The sequence below is a fragment of the Clupea harengus genome, chromosome 23 (assembly GCF_900700415.2).
Source record: "Clupea harengus chromosome 23, Ch_v2.0.2, whole genome shotgun sequence".
Classification (NCBI taxonomy): Eukaryota; Metazoa; Chordata; class Actinopteri; order Clupeiformes; family Clupeidae; genus Clupea; species Clupea harengus.
Window position 1 is genome coordinate 6280072 of NC_045174.1, and position 25733 is coordinate 6305804.

General features: G+C 40.1%; 1 protein-coding gene across 12 annotated transcripts in view; it reads left to right on the top strand.

The window, feature by feature from the left end:
- Nucleotides 1-25733, top strand: part of cacna1g (calcium channel, voltage-dependent, T type, alpha 1G subunit) — a 168643-nt gene that overhangs the window by 96212 nt on the left and 46698 nt on the right. For 10 of the 12 annotated variants that reach the window (XM_031560750.2, XM_031560751.2, XM_031560748.2 and 7 more), the window contains exons 11-22: nt 6969-7120; nt 7674-7859; nt 8300-8414; nt 8537-8692; nt 11588-11635; nt 13659-13752; nt 14148-14329; nt 14578-15087; nt 15420-15520; nt 19162-19285; nt 21633-21701; nt 22911-23095. In XM_031560750.2, coding sequence (XP_031416610.1) covers nt 6969-7120; nt 7674-7859; nt 8300-8414; nt 8537-8692; nt 11588-11635; nt 13659-13752; nt 14148-14329; nt 14578-15087; nt 15420-15520; nt 19162-19285; nt 21633-21701; nt 22911-23095 — 1922 coding nt within the window. The remainder of the gene's footprint in view (nt 1-6968; nt 7121-7673; nt 7860-8299; nt 8415-8536; nt 8693-11587; nt 11636-13658; nt 13753-14147; nt 14330-14577; nt 15088-15419; nt 15521-19161; nt 19286-21632; nt 21702-22910; nt 23096-25733) is intronic. The other 2 variants (XM_042703207.1, XM_031560757.2) reach the window with 1 other exon arrangement.

A 25733-nucleotide genomic window follows, 5' to 3' on the forward strand; every position in this document is an offset into this window, starting at 1 on the left:
ACAATCATTTGTAGTAGCAGTCATTTGTATTGGTATGTGTGGGTGTAGGAGGGTGGGATTTGTGTGTGTTTGTGTGTGTGTGTGTGTGTGTGTGTGTGTGTGTGTGTGTGTGTGTGTGTGTGTGTGTGTGTGTGTGTGTGTGTGTGTAAGAGAGAGAGCGAGAGAGAGAAAGAACAGGTGCACAGGTGAACAATGTTTAGACCTCTGTTGCTTTAATACAGATTTTGCAGTCAGATAATGAATTTTTATGGTTTTGTTATGAATTCAAAATGTTTTCCTATTGTTTAGCTCATATCAGTTGGATTTGAGTGTCTCCTCCTGTGTGTTTGATGAGTTAACCCTGGCTTCAAGATAAGATAAGATAAGATAAGACATGTTGCAGGGCATGATCAAGATTGGAAGTAGATTCATTGTGTGTGACCAGATGTCAGCTGCTCAGTTGTGGAAAGAGCTCATTCTGAGTAAGCTTGAGTGCATCCTCAGTGACCCTACTCACCCTCTCAGGTTCCTACTGAGTTATCGGCGCAAAGGAAGGATACGTAAAGGAAAATAAGAACAACCAGGTTTAACCCGTCTTTAGTTCCTTCAGCAACAGTGAAATGAAAGGGACAGCACAGAACAATAGACTTGATGGTTCTTTGGCCAGGGCCATGTACAACGGTAACTCTTGCGCAACACTTATCAAAATATTTGACTCTTTTAGTTGATTTTAATGTTGATTTAATGTTTAATTAATGCTTGTGTCACAGGGATAATGTAGTCCACCTACTCACACTCTCACAGAAACCGTTTTCACAGTTAAAAGTATTTTAAAATTCCTAGAGGAAAGAAAAGTCCATCTATGAGAAATCTGGCAGTATGCACTGGCTTTTATTGAGGAGAACCATCTGGGGAGAGAGGGGAAAGGGGGTAAAAAGGAAGAATTTGGATTTACAAGGTTACTTAGGTTCCTTGACCTCGTCCCTGAACTAATAAAATCTGATGCCAACCTGCCTAATTGCGTCTGTTCTCTGTAAAATTCCTGTAGGTTTCTATGCTGTCTCTAAGCCTTTCTTTCTTTCTGTCTGCTTTAACAGTGCCTTCACTGCTGCACCTACCCCAGCCCAGTTGTACAAAAGTGTAATCTTTTGAAAAGGCATCCACAATCTCACACAATGATCACAATCAATTTGTGCAGGTTTCCAGAATGAAATATATCAATCATCAACACAAATGATGAAATAATGATCATCATATCAAACAGATGTGATACAAATGAGCACCAGTGGGAGAAGTAAGACAACCCCGAAAGCCAAAGTGGGAAAGCCAGAGGTTAGCAGTTTACATGAGGTTAGCAGTTTCACTGAAGTCAAGGGGAACTTGACATGAAATTGGTCTTTAAAAACATATCTGATCAAATCAACACCAGGAAATCATCAATCAAGGAAAGTTCAAGAGACTACTAGCCTCTACTAAATCTCTAAATATAATTTGTTTAGCAGACAAGTCTAGACTTTAATTCGAAAATCCTTAATCTGAGAGAGCATGCCAGGTCCATGTGACATGTCCATGTGAGGGAGAGGGAATACAGGGCTAAAGTATGAATGCAGAAATCATTTCCTCTGCATGGGATTGAAACTGTATGGATAGACCAAAGAGAGTGAATTGAGTGCCATCACTAAAGGACATCACTGCGGAGGAAAGGAGCTAATTACAAAGATGGTTGAGACCGAGTCCCTGCTAATGTGCAACACCTGTGTTCTTATAATATCAGCAAATTCATCATCAGCTGTAGTTTCACTAAGTCTATCGCAACACATGCCTGGAGGCGGTGTCACACTCTCATATTCACTGAAGCAGCCTATAGCAAGTGGTCAATAGGTTACCCTTTACTGAGAGTCAAATGTGAACAGTGCACTTCTCTTCTTGCCCCCTCCCTCCAAACTAATACTATGGGACAGTACCATACCCGGCCCATCCATGTTGTTGCAGAGGAATCATTATCTTTATCCATAGCAGTACAAGGGAAGAGTGTATATGATATGTGTGTGGCCTAATAAGGGTGCTAAAATGTTTGTGGCCACTTTATGTGAGCTGCTTACGATGTTGGCTGTATGTTTCAAAAGCACAGGATGGTCCCACAAATATTTTAAACTGGATTTAATTAATTAATTAATTGATTCATTGATTGTGTTGACATTAGTTTTGCTCTTCATGTTGTTTGAGGGGTATTGCATTGACATTAGTTTATCTTCATGTTGTCTGAGGGGTATTGTGTTGACATCAGTTTTGAAGGATGAATTGTCAGGCCATTCAATCAGGTCCCCATCACTTTTGTTTTCTTTGTATGGTGGCTGATAAACATAATAGTCATACTAGAGGAGTAGAGGTGACTTTAGAAAAGCAAGATTATAAAGCATACACGATAGATATAACATCAGACAAGCTGTACATTCAAGCCTGCAGGCTCTCCCAGTTGCATGCCTGTTCTAAACACCAGTGTTCTTTGGGAAGTACACAAACATGCCACTCCATCTCACTGCATATTTATACTCTAAAAATGTGCTACAGATTTCAGAGGTCTAAAGAATGTTTCTCTTTGAGATAAGGCAAAGATTTATTTGAATAACAACCAAGCTCTGAGACCCAATAGTTTGGGCACTACAAGACAAAGCACTTGTTCAGTTTTCATCCACCTGCTAGTGGTTCATTAGCAGGCCTCACTGTGGCTCACACGCATGATCCTCCTCTCAGCAGCACTGACCCAAAGAATGCTTATATAATGTCTAATTATTTGCACAATTGTTCTTTAATCAAGTATGCCTGGGCTGCTTGTAATTATGAGGTATTTCAGATTAATGACTATAATTATTATGAAAATGCAACACTGTGTCAGTGAGTGTTTGTTTGTTGGTTTTGACGTTTTGCTATTTTCAATATAAGATCTGCATGATGGAATGACTTGAGGCCTAATAAGCTTCCTGTGTCTCACTCCACCTCACGCTTGTACTTTACTGTGTCAGTGGTGGTGGCTGGATTAGGGAAAGAGAAAATTGCTATGGGTTACCTACACAGTTATCCCACAAGGTATATACCACCATGACCGGACAGTCTCTTGATGAAAGCTGTTGTAACATGAACAATGTTATTCAGGTGGCAGTTTGTGGGTTTATTCTCTCAGAAATAGTGAAAAACAGAAACTTTATGTGAACTTCCCTGCTTCTTCTAATTTTATATTGACCTCAGACCCACGCTGCCAAACTATTAACCATGAAATCTTACTCATGCTGCCCTCTCATCAGAGGCTGCTGTGGTTATTGTTTCTGTTACTAATGGGTAGATGTCTGGCTTGCATCAACAGTCCTACTGCTGGTAGCTGAGGCCTGTGAGACAGTGGTGGAGGGGGTACTGTGGCTGGCTCTGAGCCCCATGTTGGGTCCTGCTGGTAGGGCTTGCTATTTGGCTCAGGTATTGGGTGCTCTGATAAGCTTGGTCCGGAACACAGATGGAGGGATAGGGGGATGCTGAGTTCCTCTGTGTGTGACCAACAAGATTTGTTATCAGCAAAAGGGATGACATTTGAACCAGACACACACTTTATGCTGTACATTACACACCTGGAAGACACCCGGTCAAGCAAGGCATGTACCCTGTCCATCGTCAGTAGCTCTACATTGTAGTTATTTACTCAAAGCGGATCACAGTTTTTCCCAGCAGATATGAAGCTAACACAAACAAATAATGTCTTGACCCATGTTCTGTGTGGAAATGAAAGCTCCCAGTCATTATACAGGGAATGCGTTACTCATTGCTTGGAGAAGGGCCACATCCACCCCAACCCTTCTACTCACCAGGAGAGCATTCCGAGGGAAGTAACAGTTTTTAAAGGCAAGAAATGTAACCTGATTACAGAGTCTCCACTTTGTCTATGTGTGATTGGGAACTGGAGAGTGCAGGCCAATTATGGATGCTAATCAAGACTGTGCTCCTTGCCCTCAGCCCATCTCATCTCTCACAACTCCCCTGAAGACTTCGCTTTCCATGAAAGCAAATGCATCTTTGAGCTAGCTTCTGCATATGTTAGCATATGTCATTTAGTATGAGTGCACACAGATGCTGACCCAAATCAAAGCTTTAGACAGAATGACAATATGGCAGAGCCTGGGGAAAGACACCAAAGTTAGATGCTTTTTCACATGCAAAGACTGCAGAAGACAAAGACTCAACTCACAAAGGCTTTTATTTTGCAATAGAGATTTTGACATCCATCAAATTCAAGTGAAATTATTTGATGTTGAGCCTAAAGTATATAGAACCGCATTTTATCTTTGACCATCTACTTGTCTGTGTCTTTCTGAGGGATGCTTTGAGGAGCTTTCATGTGCAGACTTCAAATGATATGACCAAAGATATGATCATTTACATAATGTGTCAGAATGCTGGAAAAGTGTGATCATTTTTGGTTAGTTTTGGATGGCCTTAGATAAAATTCAAGTGAAATGGTTTCATGCCTATGTGTGCAGTATCATTTTGTACCAATTTTACAACATTACGAAAGAGAGGAAAGAGGAACATATATCATTCATACATTGATTTACATAAGAGTATCAAATTCATACATAAATATTTAATCATTGATATTTATTCAGCATGTAAAGCCTAATGTTATAAATGTTAAAAATGTTTAACTTTCCCGTAACACTTTAGTTGAACCCAGTAGCCATAAAGCATTATAAACACATTCATAAATGTTTCGAGTATTCATAATGCATCACAGCGACTCAATATCAATTGTCATGACTGCACTCATAACGCATAATGATGTTGCAGTATAGGCCCATACAGCTTGAAGTATCACATATATTATTATAAAAGCTTGAAGTATCACATATATTATTATAAAAGCTTGTATGTGGTTACATATGGGTCCAGAAAGAGCATTTGACCTAAGGCAAACATGTCATCAATGCCATTATCGAGAGGTATTGCATTAGTCAACTGGGCATTCAGTAAAACAGTTGATAGTCACATTACTTACCTGCAATATTACTAAAAACAAACTTCGTGCACAAACTTGTTGACATGGACATCCCATTTTCTGCACTGTGCAAACTCCCCACATTGATTAGTCCTTGCACTAAGTTGTTGTGCAAGATGGTTATCATTTACATTTAGACACTGTGTAAAGTGGCTTGCAAGTGAGGGACTTGCAAATAGCTGATCAAGAAGAAACCCCATAAATCTACTCTTCAGTCTCTCTGAACTCAAGTGTTAGCTATCTGAAGAAGGTGCAGATCAAGAGCCAAACAGCAGGATGTTTTTAATCATAGGGGTTAGAGTGTGAAAATGTGTCAAGCGTGTAGGTGATCATGGTTGTTGGTTTATCAGGACATAAGCATTGCACGTGTGGAAGAAGGTCCAGACATGTTTCAGATGGAATAGCCTTATTGCATCATCACCCAAAGGGCCCTGTTAAAAGTAAAAAAAAATGTAAATATACAGAGAGAGTGACCACGAGTACTAAACAGGATACACTGGATAATCTCAAAAGAGCCGTGACAGTAGATCATTCATAAACAGTTTGACCATTGACACTTTTGATACTATAAATATGTCAGTAACATGCAACTGATTTTATTTGGATGCAGTTGATTTCCACGACCAGAGCTCTGGTTTAGTCCTGCCTTAAATTTTTCACCCTCTATTATTTATGGTTTTCATGTTAGAAATTTCAAGAAGTAAGCACAGGGAATTACCTCTGTTCAAACGTTTACTTTTCTACATTTCTTTGAGGCTTATTCATCGACGCTCATATCCCTGTGTCCCTTTCTTGCCTTCAGCACTCTGTATATACCTGCACTTTCTTTTGCTCCTGCTGTTGTGTGTATGTTTGGGGTTCTTACCTCAGGAAGCAGGGGTCCCAGAGGGTAGAAAAAGACTAAATGTAACAAACTCTGTTTCATTTAAATGTCTGTTGTATGTGTTAGTAAGTGTTCAGGTGAATTTACAGTCCAGGCAACAAGTGTCACTCAACAAATATGAAGAGGGTCTGCTGACAGCGTATCACACCTGTTGGCTTTCATAGTCTGTCACTAATGACCAATTACCTCACAGCATATTGTGTCATTTCTATGGCAACTCAGCTACCTAGCTAACTACATTTCTAGGCCCTGGGCTCTGTAAATAATTTTAATGTTTTGGCACTATATAAATAAAATTGTATTGAATTGAATACGTTCAAATTGTATTGACCACGGAAGACAGCTAGAACAATCCTGAGTAGCACATTTCTCTTTACATTTTGTGACCCTATCATTAACATAGAGATATCTCCAGTCAACGTGTGATCAGATATGAAATTAACAGCTGACACTGCTAGTTACCAAGGATGCTAGAAACATTAACTAGCCATAGAGCCGTATTCATATCAACAAGACAAAATGTCCATCAAATCTCTTCTCATCCAATCAAAGTTAGCGACAAAAACTCTCAACATCTGCGTCCTATTTTAGATGTAAGCGACAAGGTTTGCAATACCCTAACAGACACAAATTTTGTCTCTTTTACATCATTTTTTGTCGGCCATGAATTCTTGATTTCCCCCATGATAAAGTCTATAAATACTCAGTTCTCTTCACAACTTTAGAATAAGGGATAATAATAAGAGATAAGAATCTCCTTGTGTGTCTGTTCCCTCTCTCCCTCTCTTGCCTCCCCCTCCCCCTCCCTCTCCTGACCCTTGTGTTCTCACTCAATCCCTGAATTTGCACAGATACACTACAGTGGTGACAGCAATTTGCTTCTGCTTTGATCAGACTTCTCAGTAGTTGAATCTGCCATCTGTTAAATTGTTATTAGTTTTGTTAATATGTAATTATATGCATGATTGCCTCAACTGCTAACGCTACATGTTGGTTGCATTCAAACAACTGTATCTCTTCTGTCCCCCTCTACTCACCCTCTACTCACCCCCCACTCCCTTTGCCCAGCCGGAGGAATTCACCAATGCCCTGGAAATAAGTAACATCGTCTTTACAAGCCTATTTGCCCTGGAGATGCTGTTGAAAGTCCTAGTCTATGGCCCCTTCGGATACATCAAGAACCCATACAACATCTTTGATGGCATCATTGTGGTCATCAGGTAGCTCTCGTGGTTCTTGTTGTCGTATGTCTACATATCCAGTATTTTTAACCTTTATACACTTTAAGAGTCTTAAAGTGCATGAGTCAAAAGTTACAGAGCTGAAGTTGTTCTGGAGGGTAAGGGAGAGCGGGGCATGTTGTCACACTTTTCTGTTTCCCTCACAATGACTGCCAATGATGCATCGTATTAGTGAAAATGTTGTACCAAATCAAAGACCTAAGCCTTGGACACATATTTCATATTCATTGTAATATCATCTAATATTTCAGTGTAAAATGATTATGCCTTAACTTAATGTATTTCATATGTATTTATATTTAAATGTCTTGTTATAACCTCAACGCAGGCAAAGCAATAAAGATATTAGAATAGAGGCATGATTTGCTTACAAACGCCACATTTATGACCTACTGAGCTGCCTTACCTTACAGTGGCAGTAAACCAAGGTGAAATAAAATGTCAGCAAATGGCTCGTAGATATAATTTAGTACTTTGAAGCCTATTACGACCTCACTGCAAGGGGTTTAAATGTTCTACTCATTTATCCCAGCGTGTGGGAGATTGTAGGCCAGCAAGGTGGTGGCCTGTCGGTGCTGCGGACCTTCAGGCTCATGCGTGTACTGAAGTTGGTGCGGTTCATGCCGGCTCTGCAGAGGCAGCTGGTGGTCCTGATGAAGACCATGGACAATGTAGCCACTTTCTGCATGCTACTGATGCTGTTCATCTTCATCTTCAGGTGAGATCTAGAAAGGAGTTTGCAGAATGTTTACAGAGATTTGTTTGTGATCAAGGGACCTCACCCAACCTTAGCACAACTTACTTAGTTTTAGGATAACTAGCACAATGTAACACATATCTTGTGTATGTCCTTCCTCAAAAGTTATTTTGAGATTTTGGCCCTATGGTCACAAAACAAAAAATGTGTTCATGTTTTTTTTAAGATGACCTTTTGATTTTATATCCCAATACCCTTAACCCCTCCACCCATTGGACAGTTGAACCTGTGGGTGAACCTGTGGGTGAACCTGTGGGTGCTCACAAACCAGCCAAGTGTGAAAACACCCTCAGTTGCATTCCTTGTACAATATCATCTTGAGAGCATTATTATATATCGTGGCTGGAATAACGATATACATTTTATTCTCATTATGCTTATACTCTTTGTCTTTTATGAAGTATTCTGGGAATGCACTTGTTCGGTTGCAAATTTGGTTCGGAGAACGAGGGTGACACTGTACCTGATCGCAAGAACTTTGACTCTCTACTTTGGGCAATTGTGACTGTGTTCCAGGTAGGTTTCTCAAGGAATCACTCTTTACTTTATTTCCCATTGATGTAGCATCCCTATTGCCTGTACCCACGTGTATGTCTGAGATTATATTGTTTTGTTTTGTGCTGGTCATGTACCATCAGATTCTAACTCAGGAAGACTGGAATAAAGTGCTTTACAATGGCATGGCCTCCACCTCCTCTTGGGCAGCACTCTACTTCATCGCGCTTATGACCTTTGGGAACTATGTTCTCTTCAACTTGTTGGTGGCCATCTTAGTGGAGGGCTTCCAGACTGAGGTAAAGCTGAGACTCCATATAGATTATAGCAATTAAGTATGGATTTACTTAAGATCAGACACTTTAAAAAAAAAATGGCTGCTACGCCTCATACATTTCTCTTGCATTTGAGATTTTTTTCCTTTTCATTTTGGTGTATTACAAAACAATGTTGCAACATGTTTTTGGCAATCCACTTCATTATTAACCAAACATTAGCAGTTGTGATTTGTGAAGTACAAGAAATGAAATAACTATGAACTAATGAAAGAAACTATGAAACCTTCATCAAAACATTCACTACTGGTTTTTGATTTCTTTAAAATTGCCAAAGGTTCTTTTCAGGTATTGCTTTGGCAGGTGGAGACACAACAGATTATAGTTGTGTTCTGTAGCTTTTTAAAACAACACCTTTTGTTGGAATACTGCCAGAGGATACTTTGCTGAAAAATGATGCAGCCCTGAGAAGAAGTAGTGGTATTAAAGTTACACTGTCGTACAATATTCCGTTGCTGGGCAATAGTATTTTCTTCATAGACAATAGCTGTGTCAAAATTGTGAAGCATTCATTTTTTTAGTAATCCTTATGACCTTGTAGAATTCTGCAGTTGTGAGGGATAGGCCGACTATACCTCTGTCTTCACCAATAGGAAAGCTCCTTATCATTAACATTAATGCGTGCAGGCTAACACAGGAAACAAAAACGCCCTTAGATTTCTGTTAAGATATGTTTTGCCTTCAATGTAATATCAAGAATCTGATGAAAATACAAGATTTATGATATAACTATAAAGAATAAATGGTAAGAATTTGAAAATGTAAGTGCTTAAGCGTATAAACCTCAGCACCATGTGTGTATTGCAGTGGCAAAATCAAATCTACCTCCAGTAATGAGATACAGAAGTATCTCCGCAACTGCTGATGTACTGTTTGCATACTACTTCAAGCCTCTCATCTTAGACAGAACTTCTCACTATTTTGATGTGATGGAAGCTGGCAAGAATGGAGGAGATGAATCCATATTCTCTCTGTCACACCCTGAGCATAGACTGCAGGAGAAAATCAATCATTTTCATCAATAATTGTCAAAATGTTCCAAGCACATTGAGACCCCGCTGACCTGACAGGCTAATTCCGTTCCTTTAAACCCTCTGTGTCTTCAGGTGGGAGCAGCAGTTCCTGCTTGTATGTTCCACCTTATTTCACTGCTTCATCATGAAGTGTTTTCCCTCATGCGATACCATACTGACCTACGCATAGGCCCACAGAGGCTAGCTAGATATTGTCTAGACCACTGCCATCCCAATAATAAATAATAAAGACTGTATGTTATGGCTGGAGATGGATCAGATATGTTATGGTTATAACTATAGCCACAAGGCCCTTGACCAGCCTGGTAAGAAAACTAAAGATGGAAAAGTTGCACATTCCCTACTTTATTTATTTCAACACAATATCAAGCCATGAGCAGATTTATATATGATCCCAGGAGTCATTTCAGCTTCCACACTTACTACTGGATAGTGGTGTTAGAGGGGAAGCTGACATACAGCAACTCAAGTGGATGGAGAGGAGAGGAAAGGAGAGGAGAGGGGGTGAGAGAAGAGGAGAGGAGAGGAGAGGGGGTGAGAGGAGAGGAGAGGAGGTGAGAAGCAAGCAGGTGTAACACAAGATTAGCAGGGAGAACCCCTAAGATCCCTGGAGTAGAGACAAGGTAATGAATAGCGCAGCAGAGTCCCCTGCATAGAAGGGAACAGCACAAAGCAAGAGAGAGCAGAGTCCCCTGCATAGAAGGGAACAGCACAAAGCAAGAGAGAGCAGAGACAGCAGAGCCAGCAGGCAGCTACTCAGTGTTTCCTCTATCATGTCCATTACCGTTGGTCTTAGTGTCACTAGAAGCAGGAGCTGGAGGACAAAAGAGAAGAAAATGACCTGCACTGTGGGCTGTATTCATCATCTTTGTCACATAGTCTGGAACAGGTTCACTAGCTCTTGGCAACAGCAGCCAGATATAGGTCTGGTCAAGAAGTAAGAAAGGGAAATTGATAAGCATATGAGAGGCATTTTGAACTCTCATGTCTTTGGCACAATAAGCTACATCTTCCTGCCTCAACAGCATACAACTAACAGTTTTTAACCAGTTTCTTTAGAAATTGTAGGTCATGAAAACATCATCACGGTCAACTGAAGTATGTGAACAGTGTACTTAATGGATAGATTTTTGTATGGGGCCCAGCAGCAATTCAGTAGTCCGTCCTGTCCATGTTTCCATCAGTATACATAATGTATACTCTCTCGGTTCTGGTATTGCCAAAAGATATTTCAAGTCTTTTAAGGACCATACATTTTATTTGTATATGAGCATACATACACTGGATTACCATAGGCTTGATGATCAAGTGTTAATGGAAGTGTTTCCCAGGATCATTCCTGGGGGGTTTACCGAGACCCTTTTAGCTGAGCATCTATTGTTTCTTCAGTATACTAGACACATGTTTTCTACTAATGTCTTTTTTCTTATTTTCTTTTAAGAAAGTATGCCCTAAACTGTTCCTACACTGTCCTTTTCTACTCACTAATTCATTTTGAGTTTTCTTAGAAGGCATATCTCATTGCAGCTTGCATGCTCAGGTTTGGTATGTCAAATATTTGACCCAGACGTACTAGAAGAATATGAAAAGTATGTTACAAGGCTTATTGAATTACCAGTGGAAAAGAGTGCTGACAGTAAAACTCTGAATGCAAAGTACTCACGAAAAACATCAAATTAAAGTCTCTTTTATGGTTATTCAAAGCAGTATGTGTTTAAGTACAACTAAAACATACTAGTGCAACAGCAAGATACCTGCTTCATATCTCTGTTTGTATTTTCTTCACTTATCTGCTTGTCCTTTTATTCACTGTGGTGTGACCAAGAAAGAGGATGTGCAGTTGAGCTGTATTCAGCTGCCGATAGAATCAGGGGTATGTAGTTCTTTGCATGATGTGTCCCCAGTGAGACTAACCAGGAGGATCCCCAGCATTTGTCAGCAGTGTGACTTGTGTTGTTTTTGAAGAAGCAGACTCAACTCAAAGCCCCTACTGAGGCTCTCTGCCTCGCTAACAACGATAGAATGTTGAGAGAATGTTGTAACTAGTAAAGGAGCACATAATTAACCACACATTAGTAAGTATGAATTCCTGCAATCATTCAAGTATTGAAATGAACCATTTTCTAATAACACTATTTAGTCCAATGCAGTATGATTAAAAAAATAAACCACACTCACACACACAAACACACACACACACACACACACACACACACACACACACACATCAATGTGTCACACTGATGAATAAAAGCAGGCACTGGTTGTTTAGATAAAGGATGAGGGTATTTCAGGAGAGTCTGCTTCTGACCATGTAGCACTGTCTATCACATCTCTTTAGACACATCACTGTGTACTTGTTCACATCCACACAGCTGTGCTAGGTGATACAGTTAGAGAAGAGAGAACTCGCAAGGTCAGTAGGAGAACTTCCCACTTCTAATAGCGGACAATACCCTTACAACCAACCAGTAACACTGTTTTTCAAATCTCCATTTGACTTGCGGTTCCCATATAACCTGGTCTGTGTCTTTCAATTAAATCCAATTGTGAACATGCCTGGTCCATTCTATTATGAGCTCTAGTATTTACTTGGATTTAGAGTCCATGTAACTTCAATCCAATCAAGCTTTTATTTGATCACATTTTAATGAATTGGCTGCACCAGTCCACTCTTTCTCCTTCCTTAGATGAGCCGAGGTTTCTATACCAACTGACAGCTAAGGCAGACCCTGAGGTTTCTATACCAACTGACAGCTAAGGCAGACCCTGAGGTTTCTATACCAACTGACAGCTAAGGCAGACCCTGAGGTTTTCTATACCAACTGACAGCTAAGGCAGACCCTGAGGTTTCTATACCAACTGACAGCTAAGGCAGACCCTGAGGTTTTCTATACCAACTGACAGCTAAGGCAGACCCTGAGGTTTTCTATACCAACAGCCTCTGTCTTGGGTCGTCTTTGGAAAGAGGAGGAAATAGGAAAGAAGAGACAAGTGGAGCAAGTTTATTTATCAGTACATTAATAGGAAACCTATACCTACAGGAATGTTAGGTAGTACTGTATATGGTGTCTTCAGGCTTGGGCTTGGGCAGTGCCCAAAATAAGTGACTGAGGCAAATTATTTTATGAATGATGTCATTCATGAAAGACAATAATGACTAGGCATCCATAATGAGATTCTCTGCTTACTCCACCTAGCACAGCTGTTTATGTATTTCAGTTCTGTAGTTGTTTTGTGTTCCACATGGGGACAGGTGTTTACCCCCCATCTTTTAGAACAGCTTGTGTTCCACAGTTTCCTTACATTGGAGTTGTTTTGTGTCATCATTAATTTATCGGATTTTCTTTGTAGTGATGTATAACTTCATTGGATAACACCTCCCCATTAATATTACATGTTATTAACCTTTGTAACACTTTTGTAATTGAAATATGCTATGATTCCATTGGTCTGTATGTGTTGATGAGTCCAAGGTTTTCCTCTTCACTTTATATTTCCATTTCTGCTAGTCTACAGAATATGTAAATCCAACCCTATTAAAAAAATCAGACATAAACACATTATTATTATGATAATAATAATCATCATTATTATTATTGTTAGTGTTATTAGTAGTTGTATTACTGTGCTTATGGACACTGTTTGTGCCCTTGCAAAACGTACAATGTATAACATTGCCTGAGGAGAACTTTCACCTCCAAAGTAAGAGTAGGAGCAGGCGGAACCCACCTCTGTTCAGGCCTGAACATACCTGTCTGCTAATAGACATACACACATACAAACACCACCAGCAACACTAACACAACTCATCGCATACATGTAAAGACACACTTTATGCTTGGACCTTCCCTTTTAGCTTTATCTCACCTCTACCGTTTTCTCTCTGTGTGAAGGGAGATGACTCCAAATCTGATTCAGATATGGACATCCACACTCGAAGTATGGAAGACGTAACCATTAGCAAGAGAGATATGACTGCCTCCACTGGTAAGACTAGTAAGGATCAATGACAGAGCATAGTTAATATAATCTTAACCCAAGGATCCAAATGTATGTATGATTCATTACAACTACTGTAATTATACCCACACCATTTCTATGCTCGGTACAGAAGAAGTCCTTTAGGTCCTATAGTCCAAACATGTATATACAATATATAAACAAGCATACAATGTTTAACTCTCCACTCTACTTAACTTTTCGGTACGTCAACAGTAGTTTTCAATGTGCAAGGTTTTTATTTCGATTGCTGATAACTAGGTTCATTGTAAAACATTTATAAAGCTGGAAATGGTATCACCTTTATTTTTGAAGCTCTTGTCATGCTCTAAAACAGTGTGTTTGTGCCTTTCTCATGCCGTACTACGCCACTGTCTTCATAGTGGTGCCCATCAATGGACATGTGGACCTGAAGACGAGCCTCACCCCTCCTGTCATCACCCACACTGCTGCCACACCCATGCCCATACCCAAAATTGCAGGAGGAGGTGATCCTGCCTTAACCTTTGAGCCCCGCAGGGGCAGCAATATCCCTGTGGACCCCAGCTTCTACAACAAATCTCCAGTCAGTGTCGTTTTTTGGGGTTAAGGAATTTGTAAAGCTTAAGTTTGAACTCAGACCATAAAAGTCATAATAGTTTCTGAGATTGTAATGGTTGGATTTGAGTCAAACATTAATGTGAAAACAAACTGTCATTGCCAAAGACAGAATAAAGGCCACATGGGGTGGCTAGCTGCTTGTAGCCCAGGTGCATTGAACTAAAATGCTCTCCTCTTTCTCCATCTCCATCTGTGTCTTGGTATCCAATGCAGACAAGTGTCCGCAGCTCACCTCCTCATGTGCCCTGGACCTCAGCCAGCAGCTGGAACAGCCGCCGCTCCAGCTGGAACAGCCTCGGCCGCGCACCTAGCCTTAAGCGCCAGAAGCGACAGAGCGGTGAACGCCGCTCACTCCTGTCGGCCGACGGCCAGTCCAGTTCTGAGGAGGAGGAGGTCAGTGGAGCCGATGGAGCCGGAGGTGGAGAGAGGATGTCTGAGTGTGACGACGCCTCTCTGAGCCGGACAGACTCTTTTGGCCAGCAGGCGCAACACCGCCGCATGGAGTCTGTGGAGACGCGCAGCTCTTTGGACTTGCCCCCTGACACGCTGCAGGTCCCCTACCTACACCGCTCTGCCAGTATACACAGCGCATGGCCCCCACTCCCCCAACACACTGCAGCTCAGGACTGCAATGGGAAGAGCTCCCCCTCAGCCGCTACTAACCAGCTTTCCTTAGATGAACACCACAGCGAGGACGAGAATGTGGAGGAGGAGGGCAATATGGTGAATGTGCTTTACATTTCTGAAAACTGTGAAGTTAGTGGTCATACAGGACATTGAAACAAAATTAATAATCTGCTTTTTGTACCAATGAGTAATGTATATGTCTGAATGGAACTGCTTTGTTTAGTCAGCTACTTAACAGAAGTTTAAGCCCTTTTAGACGAGTGCACAACCTACACGCGTTTAACCTACATGTGTTTAACCTACATCTAACAGCTTTCATGTAGAAGTACAACAGCATCAGTTTATGTCCACCGTTAAAAATATCCCAGTCAAGAGTTCATGCACAGTTTATAAACAGGAGCTCCATTCTGCCCCTGTTTGTGCTGCAGAGTCGGCGGCTGCGTCTGATCCAGTGGTTGTCACAGAAACAGCCTGAATGGTGTCGCCAGAGGAGCAGCTGGGCCCTCTACCTGTTTCCACCTGAAAACAGGTTGGCCTTCTTCTCACCCCTCATCATTTCTTTTTTTAAACGCTGCTCTCGATCTCCATGTTTTTCGACTCACAAACTGGAAAAATTGGAGGAGACTTCCTGCGACTTCTTGTTCATTCCAAATGCTCTCTGTATCTTGCAAGTTGCATGGTGTGGGACTTTCTTCTCCCAGCCACGTGGATGTGGCTTTCCCTGGCACCCGCACCCCCCACCTCCCACCTCCCCCCTCTCCCCCGTCTTGTTTCATCCTCCCTCCTGCTCTTTGAAGTGCTTGTCTCTTCACATCACAGCTAGTGAGTGAACACGCTTATTACAGGAGGAAGAAGTGACAGGGAGGGGGTGAGAGAGGCAGCGTCACAGCCCTTTACTAATTAAACATCAAAGCAGGGATCATCCTCCCCTCCACACCACCACCACACATAGGAATCTCTGCTGGAGATGCCCTTTCAAACATTCCCTCCCAGCCATGGGATATTTGTTTAATTAATGAATTTATTTTCACAATGGTTCAATTGAATAAAAGACTAATAATACTTTCTGATGTCTAGTATTGCAACAGGCTTAGTGACATCTAAAGAGGATTCCTGAATGTGGTAAACAATCCCTTTCAGCTGTCACTGGTTGAACCAAATCCGTGCAGCGTCACATGCATTCAGAGGGGCTTTAAACTGGTCAGGATCATGTTTAGGGTCCTAGAATTTACCCTGAAAAAATGGTTTGTCAAATTACTTCAAATATTACTACTGATGGACATTACTGTAAAGGGTGTCAAATGTATGTGGCAGAAGAAGCTGAAAGAAGTTATAGTTTTACCAATGGGTATATATCATACTTAAATGCTTTGCTGTATTAAACAAAACAGTTGCAGAAGGGGGTAACACTACTTCAACCTTCTATCATAAAACATAGCAGATACTTTTATACAAAGCAATTTACAAAATCTTATCAAATTTATAATCATAACATTACCAAATGAACAGTACATATAGAAACATTAGTGTTAATAATAATAATAATAATAATAATAATAATAATAATAATAATGGGTTCCAATTTGACCCTTGAGCAGGCAAGAATAAGAGGCTTTAATTTATGAATTAATCATTTTAATTTGAGCAGATACAGGGTGCTAGTGAAGGGTAATCAGCAGGGGAGTGACGTGTCAACTTTGGCTGATCAAACACCAGACGTGCTGATGCATTCTGGATCAGCAGCATAGCCTCAAGACAGCATATTGGGTGATAGAGAGTGAAGCAGCATAGCCTCAAGACAGCATATTGGGTGATAGAGAGTGAAGCAGCATAGCCTCAGTACAGCATATTGGGTGATAGAGAGTGAAACAGCATAGCCTCAAGACAGACACCACATGCTCAGAGAAGCTAAGCTGGTCATCTGTCATGACACCCTTGCGGGGTCCAGTGATTTCAGATTCAGATTTTCAGATTTTTGAAATGGATGCTAATATTCCAGTGAGCTGTGAATACCAAGAGCTCATGTCATTGAGGTATGCTGAGATTCCAGCATCGTGTCACGGCAGATGGTGTATTTTGTCAGTAGCTGACAGTGTTCAGTGATATAACATAGCCACATGACAAGCACTGGTAATTGTCTTCACACGTTTCAGAATTGCTTATGCTATGACAGCTTTTGAGAATTTGATATAAGCATTATGTAAGTAAAACAGTTATGACTGGATAAGGTGTCTGAAATGATAAGTTTATGATATGCGATGTGACCTCACTCTTATGATGGAGAATTCACTTTAACTGTTATCCAAAAGTTGTACCCTCCACAAAGATGTAATCTGTAAATTATATGGCTTCTAACCCTCCCTCCATATCAGTAGAAGCATCAGTGTACTTGTAGCACTGTCTTCTGTCTCAGGTCTCAGGTCATTTGGCTTCTCACTTTCTCACAGTCTTAGGCTACGTTTACACGGAGCCTGGATTGCCTGAATCCGGAAACATTGTTGGATCCGGTACCTTTTTTTATCGAGTTCACACGGAGCCGTTTTAAGAAAAATCTGCGTACATACGGAAAACGCAGTGATAGATTAAACAGTGATAGATTAAAGTGTGGCTTGTTAATATAATCCCTTTCCTAACCTTCTTAACAACATCGATTTAGTTTATGTTGTTGCTGTTATGAAGTGACGCAGCGGGGTTAATAAGGGTTCAGGCTGAGGTTGCGAGGCGTTCACGTGGGGCGATTACGTCATCGGGTTAGAAAGTGTGCAGATCGGGCGTTGACACGAACACGGATCCGCTGGTGGGTTCGAATCTTTTCACTCTGGAGACCGGATTCAAAAGTTTGCGGATTCAGTGACCCAATCCGCCGGGTTCGTGTAAACGAGAGGCCGATCCGACAACATTTCTTTCCGGATTTCAGGCAATCCAGGCTCCGTGCAAACTGCCCCTTAATCTAGTCCTTGATGAAGATAGTAAAGTGGTACTCAATGCTCTGACACCTTACGTTAAATGATGTTACATTTTTCTCACATTTACACACTTCAAATGACCAAACAACAGCGTATATATATATATATATATATATATATATATATATACAGTACATACAAATTATTTATGTGAAAAAGGTAGGGTGTAGAAATATGAAATATAAGCCTACTTAGTAAGTAGTAGTAGTACACTTCCAGTATACTGCATCAAGTATTTCCCATTGCTTGAATGTGTGCTCTAGGGGCTCAGTCAGGAAGAATAAAGTGGAGGAACCCTCACTCTCTCCTCCTATCTTAGCTCTTCACTCTCTCCTCCTATCTTAGCCCAATGCAGAAGAGCTGATGGCATGAGAAAACTCAGACAAGAGATGGTTGGCATGGCAACCTTTGAAAAATACGGCTGTTTCAGAGACTGCACCAGAGTAACTAGAGCAGCAACTACTCAGCATAAAAAATGAATTAATCTATCTACATTGCCTTGACAACTTCTCTCTTGGACTAATAGTAGCCAGTCATGCATACAGGTTTGACAGACTTGTAACATTTTGATACATACATATACATATGTGTCTCTTTGTCTACTGATGTAACCAAAGAGGCAAAGAACACAAAGCGGAAAGGATTTTCCACTGCCAAGTAGCCTAGAATATTTTCATATAAAAAGAAGCCAACCTGTTCAGTTCGTAGTGATACTTTCATTAGTCACGGACCAAGGATAACGTTGGATAGTTTGCTTGGTTATACCTTTTAACTGGGTTAATTTCATAGGTGTCCCGTTATACAGTCTATACAGTGTTAGGCAACCAATCAGATAAGAGTATTTCTCGTCACCAGGGTATAAGCTGTCATAAGCACTGATTTATTGCAAATACATTTCAATACTCTCTGAAAACACTATTTCAGTTCTAACAACAGATAGTTAGACCGATAGTTTAGTGACATATATGTCAGGCTATAGCTGATGGATATCAGATATCATTATGGTTATGGTTATGCTTAAGGCATTCAGCAGACACTTTTGTCTAAACATAAGAAACCATTACACACAGTATCAAGTATCAATTTAAAATATGTTTAAATGTATTTATATAGACTATGTGTGCATGTGAGGGTGAGTTGAATAGTAGTTTTGTGTTCATATTTATGTGAAAAATAACTTTAACATTACGTTCCTTTCTGACAGGTTCCGTGTAATTTGCAATAAGATCATCTCCCACAAAATGTTTGACCATGTGGTTCTTCTCATCATCTTCCTCAACTGCATCACTATTGCCATGGAGAGGCCCAGGATTGATCCCAGCAGTGCTGTGAGTGAAACACACACGCACATATACACATAGGCTATTATTATTATTATTATTATATTATTCATTATGTATTAGTATTATTATATAGTGTATTGATATGGCTAGATTTGTCAGTTTAGTTGTCTCCCAAGCTACAAAGCTTGAAGCTAATGATGTACCTTTGGTTTCAATTTAATGCTGAAGAAAACACCGAAGTGAATGACATTAAGATGAAAATATTTGAATATGACTTTTCTTTAGAGCTGTATGGCATCTAGCAAATAGTATAAATGATGACAAAATGCTTGGATACATAGTAGGTGGTGTAAAGTTAAGTTATTCCTTCGCATTTTAAGTTGCGGGGTTGCTTTTTTTTTTTTTTAATACTGCAGGAATTCTACAGCTTACTGAACTGTCAGTGCTGCAATGCTGCAATGCAGAAGTGGATGTGTTCACACCTCGTGTGTATCAATACCTTATGCCTTATGTTCACACCTCATGTGTATCAATACCTTATGCCAGAACTTTATAAATGATGAGATACATGTATATTTAATGTAGTGTTGATATGGGACTGGGAGCTATGGGTTACATTCGTTATAAACAATGTTCTAGGTGTTCATTTTTTATAAACAAAGAATGCTAGCAGCAAGAAGAGAAAATACGTCCAGAACAGTCCATCCATCTTCTTTCAATTTAAGCTTTTAATTTGAGTTTTTAGAGGGAGGCCTTCGTCAGAGAATATTCAATATCAAATTATAAACTGGAGGACATAATAGACCTCATGGTGAAAGCACTTCAAGTTTTCACAATGTGTTAATCAAAGCCTCATGACATAATATTTACAAAAGCTTTCACATAATATTATTACTGAGACGTACATACCATTTAGTGGACAGTTTGTTCTACACTTCCAACAAATAGTGTAAAGATCTTGCTTTTGTCATTTGCCATTTGAATGTGTCAAGTTTGTTTTGTTTGTTACATATTGTGTTTCTTTTTGATGTAACTGTGTGTGTGTGCGTGTGTGTGTGTGTGTATGTGTGTGTGTGTGTGTGCTTGGTGACACTTGGAATTCTTCTTGCCATCTGATACTAGCATGATTTATTTATTCACATAATGTGTTTCCTGGATAGTACTTCGTTATTTAGAGGAAGAATTGTGCTTCCTGTTGCTTTGGGGGGTAATCCAAGTGTTCAAGAAGTACAATTATTAAGATCGTCTGGGACAATGACGTAATCAAGAAGTACAATTGTTAAGATCGTCTGGGACAATGACATGATCAAGAAGTACAATTATTCAAGCATCTCCCCTGGCTTCATGGCAGTGTTATCTTTTCTCCGAAGAAGAAAAAGCATTGGGTACCACATGCCCCCAGATGGGGTATTAATATTTCATGCATAGAAATATTTTCATTTGGATATCAGCAGACATCACTCCACTTCCCACCTGAGTCCCCAGTGATGTGTGGGCTCCTGTCTCAGGGACCCTGCTCAGAAAGCTAATGAGAGATGGATTCAGAAGGGAGCTGAGCAGACGGCAGGAGAGGTGGAGGTTTGAAGGAGGGTGATTGGCACAGTTTAGTTCTGGCCGTAAGAGAGCTGTTTGGGTCAAGTGCTATGTGTGCATGGAGCTGAGAGTATGGAGTATGAACTGAGACCGGTGATCCACAACATCTGAAATATCATATGGTCTCTCTGTGAAGTCACCATTCCTCAAATGGTTCCCATGAGAGAGAGCGAGTCAGAGAGAGAGAGAGAGAGAGAGAGGGACTGAGAGAGTGAGAGCACCCTGGCTGTGTGAGACTTGAGAGGTCATGGGAAAGACAGACCCAGGGGTCCTGGAGCTGACACAAGTGTAGAGGAGGAAGAGAAGAAGCACAAATAAGCAGAAGACTGTCTGTTGTCTGTCTGCATTCCTCTGGTGATGCTTTTTTAGACTTGAAAACACCAAAGGTGAAACGTACAGAAGTCTTATGGAGATGTGCACATATTACAGTCAAGCATAGTAGAGTCTGAAAAAGATTACAGTGTTTCTGGAGATTTAAGGTTACTGTGACTAGGAATATAAAAGTCTAAACACACAAGAACCTGAGAATGTTTATTGTGAGAACGTTTGTTACTGTCAGAAGAATTACTCTGTAATCTATGAGCCAGTATATGCTAAGAAGACTGTGACAGTCTGAATTAATTAATATCTTTGTATTTAAAGCAAGAGAGCTTACAGGATTTTAATATTAAGGAAGATCGCAACCAGAATACAAACATGAGCATATGCATGTATACCGACGCTTCAACCATTATGGATTGGTTTTGGACTGGCCCTTGCTCGCTAGTCATTCTCCTGTTTCTTTCCTCTCTCCTTGCAGGAGCGGTTTTTCCTCAAGATGTCCAACTACATATTCACTGCCATCTTCGTGACCGAGATGACAATAAAGGTATGTGACAGAAGTGGTATTTGGCCTGGTGGGTGTGATGAGGTCATACTGACAGCAAGTTAACAGACTCAGTTCATCTCTTGAGCAGGGCTCAAATGTGGGCCACCTCAACATGGCAAAGTGTTTTTGTAAAAGAATGTGAAGAAAGAGAACTGCTTCATGGAACAATTATGATGCTTTGCATGTGTTTGCTCTTGCCAATTACATTTGCGGATTGCGGATTACATTTGGAAATCGTTGAAGTGAATTAAAAGAACGACCAGCTACCAGTTTCTTACTTGTGTATCAGGTAATGGAAAGTGTAATGAATCTAATTTATTGCCTGGAACTTTCTTAATATTGGTATTTGGTATTGATATTGGTCTCTGTGACAATGTTTCTATGAAACACTTGACTATTTCACAGAAAAACAAACTTTTTTTCCGGTGAACTAAGAGCTATCTGAGGTCTGTTCAAACTCTTGTGAATGCTAATGCTAAGATGGTCTTTGAAATGGGGACAAAGGGATTCTCATGAGCATCCAGGAAAGTTCACCAACATTAGTCTGGAAGGTCTTAGACTTCTATTATCAAATTCCTGCTTTATGCCAGGTCACACCTACTCAGAAAATGGAAATCATGGCTGAGAATAATGATACACACTGGGGGTTAATTAACGAAGACTGACAAAATGAAGGGGCAAAAAGTGTTCCAGGGCTGGAAGACATCGATAAGGGCACAGAGTGTCTGGCTTACTTTTCCTTGACATGACATGCCTGGTTTGATTGAGGTTTGATCCTTTGTGTTGTTTGATGTGTTTGAGACAAGTAGAAACATCATTAGGCTTTCTACATGCTGAGAGCACAAAATAATGGCTGCCTTATTCCTGTCTCTCTCAAACATTTGTTCCGGATCTAAAATGTATTACAGAAACCGATTTTGCTCCAAAAGGAACAAAATTAGTCAGATATTCTTTAAAAAATCAGCTTTAAAATATGACCAATTTCTTAAGTAGGCCTAAAGAAAAATACATAGGACAAGAAAACAACAAAATATATATGATCATTTATTCAAGTATATATTCTGGGCTGGACATTTCACCCATCTACCTAACCATAGTGAAGTGTTTATGAGTGCCGTGTGACCTGTTGAATGTTGTTGCTAACCAACCATTTAGACAGTAGCAGATTCATAATATATGCCTTGTATGTGCCTTATTGTCTATCTGTAGGTCGTTGCCTTGGGCTGGTGCTTTGGACAGAACACCTACCTGAAGAGCACATGGAACATTCTGGATGGATTGCTGGTGATGATCTCTGCCATTGACATACTAGTGACCTTGGTGTCCAACAGTGGGACCAAGATCTTGGGGATGTTGCGGGTCCTGAGGCTGCTAAGGACTCTCCGTCCTCTCAGGTAGGATACCACAGTGACACTGTCTGCATCATAAGTAGAAGGTACAAATACAAATATATTGATGCAAATAAAATCACCTGAGAGACTAATGCACACTGACGTTTGCTGATTAGTAATAAGCTACAAACACTAAAGTAAACCTGCAGCCTAATTAAGCACTATTACGTGTAAAGGGTCATATTTTAATGGCACGTGGCACTGCCTATAAACACAAGCCCATTATATGAAGTGAAGCTTATAAGCAGAATCACTTGCAAGTGCATAGAATAATATTGTGTTACGTTAGCAATATGAACCCTTTGGTGCAGGACCAATGAAAAAACAAGATGTTACCATTAATCACCTCCTTAGTTTACTCTTGAACTAATCTCATGACAGAGTGGTATGGACATGAAAATGTCCTGAAAATAGGTGGGTCATTTTCTTACTTTCAAATGATGAATAATGGCTGTGGAATACAAGCTACCATTGCTATGAAGAAAACACTCACATCTACAGTATATGTATTCTAAGCCTGACATGGATGTCTCTTCCTCACTAATCACTAAATATGTAGATTACATTAAATTGGGCAGAAATCCACAAATGGAAAACCCAAGGGTTACCTTGTGTTCATAAACAGCAGAACAAATATGCACTTGGAAGTCTATTGAAAAGCTTTTGAGGCTGAATATTACCGGTATGCCTGTCCTCTAATCCTCAGTGAAAGTTATGTGCACATGCGTCTGCCTAGGCTTTCTTAAATAATGGACATATAGTATGTTAAATAATACAACATTCATGAATATGTATGTATGTATGTATTAACAGGTAGTAGCATTTAATGTCTGTGAGCATAGACACATAGGTACTATTGTTGTATTAAAATAGCAAAATGTACAGACAGTAAACTTTCAGATAAGCAAGAAGATCTTGCAACAGCAATAATATTTTGTATGTATTGTATGAATACCATATCTCCTTTTCAATTTGATGTATTCATGTACTCATTAACAATAACACCCTCAATTCAACCAGTTTTTTATTTAATTTCCCCACTGCATTTTTTTTTTTGAAGAAAAAAAAAAATCGTTGTGGAAGATGAATCAATATGATGATGGAATCCTAAATATTAATACCATGGAAGAATTATTTATTAAGTTACAGCCACTGTAATTTGTCAAATGTCATTTCTAATTTTCACCTAAATGCTGTACCTTCATGATTCGCCCATGGCTCTAATATTTAAGATTTCTCCATTATATTGATTTATTTTCCACCAGAATAACCTGTGGGAACTCCTGGTTGATTGGACAGGGAATGTCCCACATATAATGTGAAAGATGATCTTCCAATCATTTATAAAGACAGGAAGGTTTTCTCCCAATCACCTGGAGTTAGTAGTCAAGTAGGGAATAGAGCTAGATAATAGAACTCAGGTTGGTTGGTGCAGACACTCTGGATACTCTGTAGACAAAAATCAGAGGTCAAGCCTCCATCTCTAGCCACCACAGGACGCCGGTGGAGAGTCATAAACAATGGAGTGACGTGTCCTCTGGCGGATCAGAAGTGGAACTCAGCCTGTCTAATTTGTTAGCAACCTAGCTAAGCTAATTACGGGTATGATGAGGGATTGTCATGCATCATCAGACTTCACTGTTGCCATTTCTAAAGACATAAAGGAAGGTGGCCACTTTAGAACCACCGTGAAAGGCAGTTGATTCAAATATGTTGCCATAGTATGGCAGATGATGATGATACGGTATCCCAGGCCTGTGTGCATGCAGGGAATTATGTTTCTTGTCTTCTTCTTCTTTTCTTCTTTGCCTTCAAAGAGACCAGGGTTTGTAATCTATCCTGTTTTCTCAACTCTATTCCTTTTTTGTATCACCAGGGGCTGTCCCTTTCCCATTCCCTCCCGTTACCTCATACTGGCTTTGTATTTCATGTGGCTCCTCACTCTAGTCTGAGTTGGTCCTCCCACAGGACGCATCACTTCCTTCCCCTTATCCTGAGTTGCCTGTGGAATGCCCTAGTGAATTGTGTTAATTAAATGGTAATTTTCTTACTTGCCGTGATCAATGAATATCAGATCTAGGCAGGAGGTCAGTGAAAGTACTGGTGAACCTAGACCTGTCTGGAATATCCAGGGAAGTGGGAAAATCGGATGTCGGAAGAATAGTGAGGGGCAGCCTTGGCATGGACCTAAACTGGGCAAACATGACCTATAAGTATGAGGCATTCATCCTCAGATCAAGGATAATTGTGTAATATTTTGTTACTGTTACTTTCACTAGTTCTACCCTACTGTTATTTCTTGGACCCGTGTAACATGTTGGCCCTTTGCTCTGAAACATTGGTAGAACAATGACTTGAATGCCCACGTGAAATGCCGTCAGGCTCAAATGACAACTGTTGCTAGAGGGATCCCTATAATCTCAAAATGGTAAAAAAAAAAAATTAGGATTCAGAATTATGGTATAACATTATTAATTATTATAGATAGAATACTTGAGTCATGTATTTAGAAAAACTAAAATAACTATAATACATTTCCAATAATGTAATTAGGTATTACAGATGATCACAACATACCAATAACGTAAAAAGATATTGCAATGTCAGTAAAATATGATTACATTAGTCAACATTGTATCGT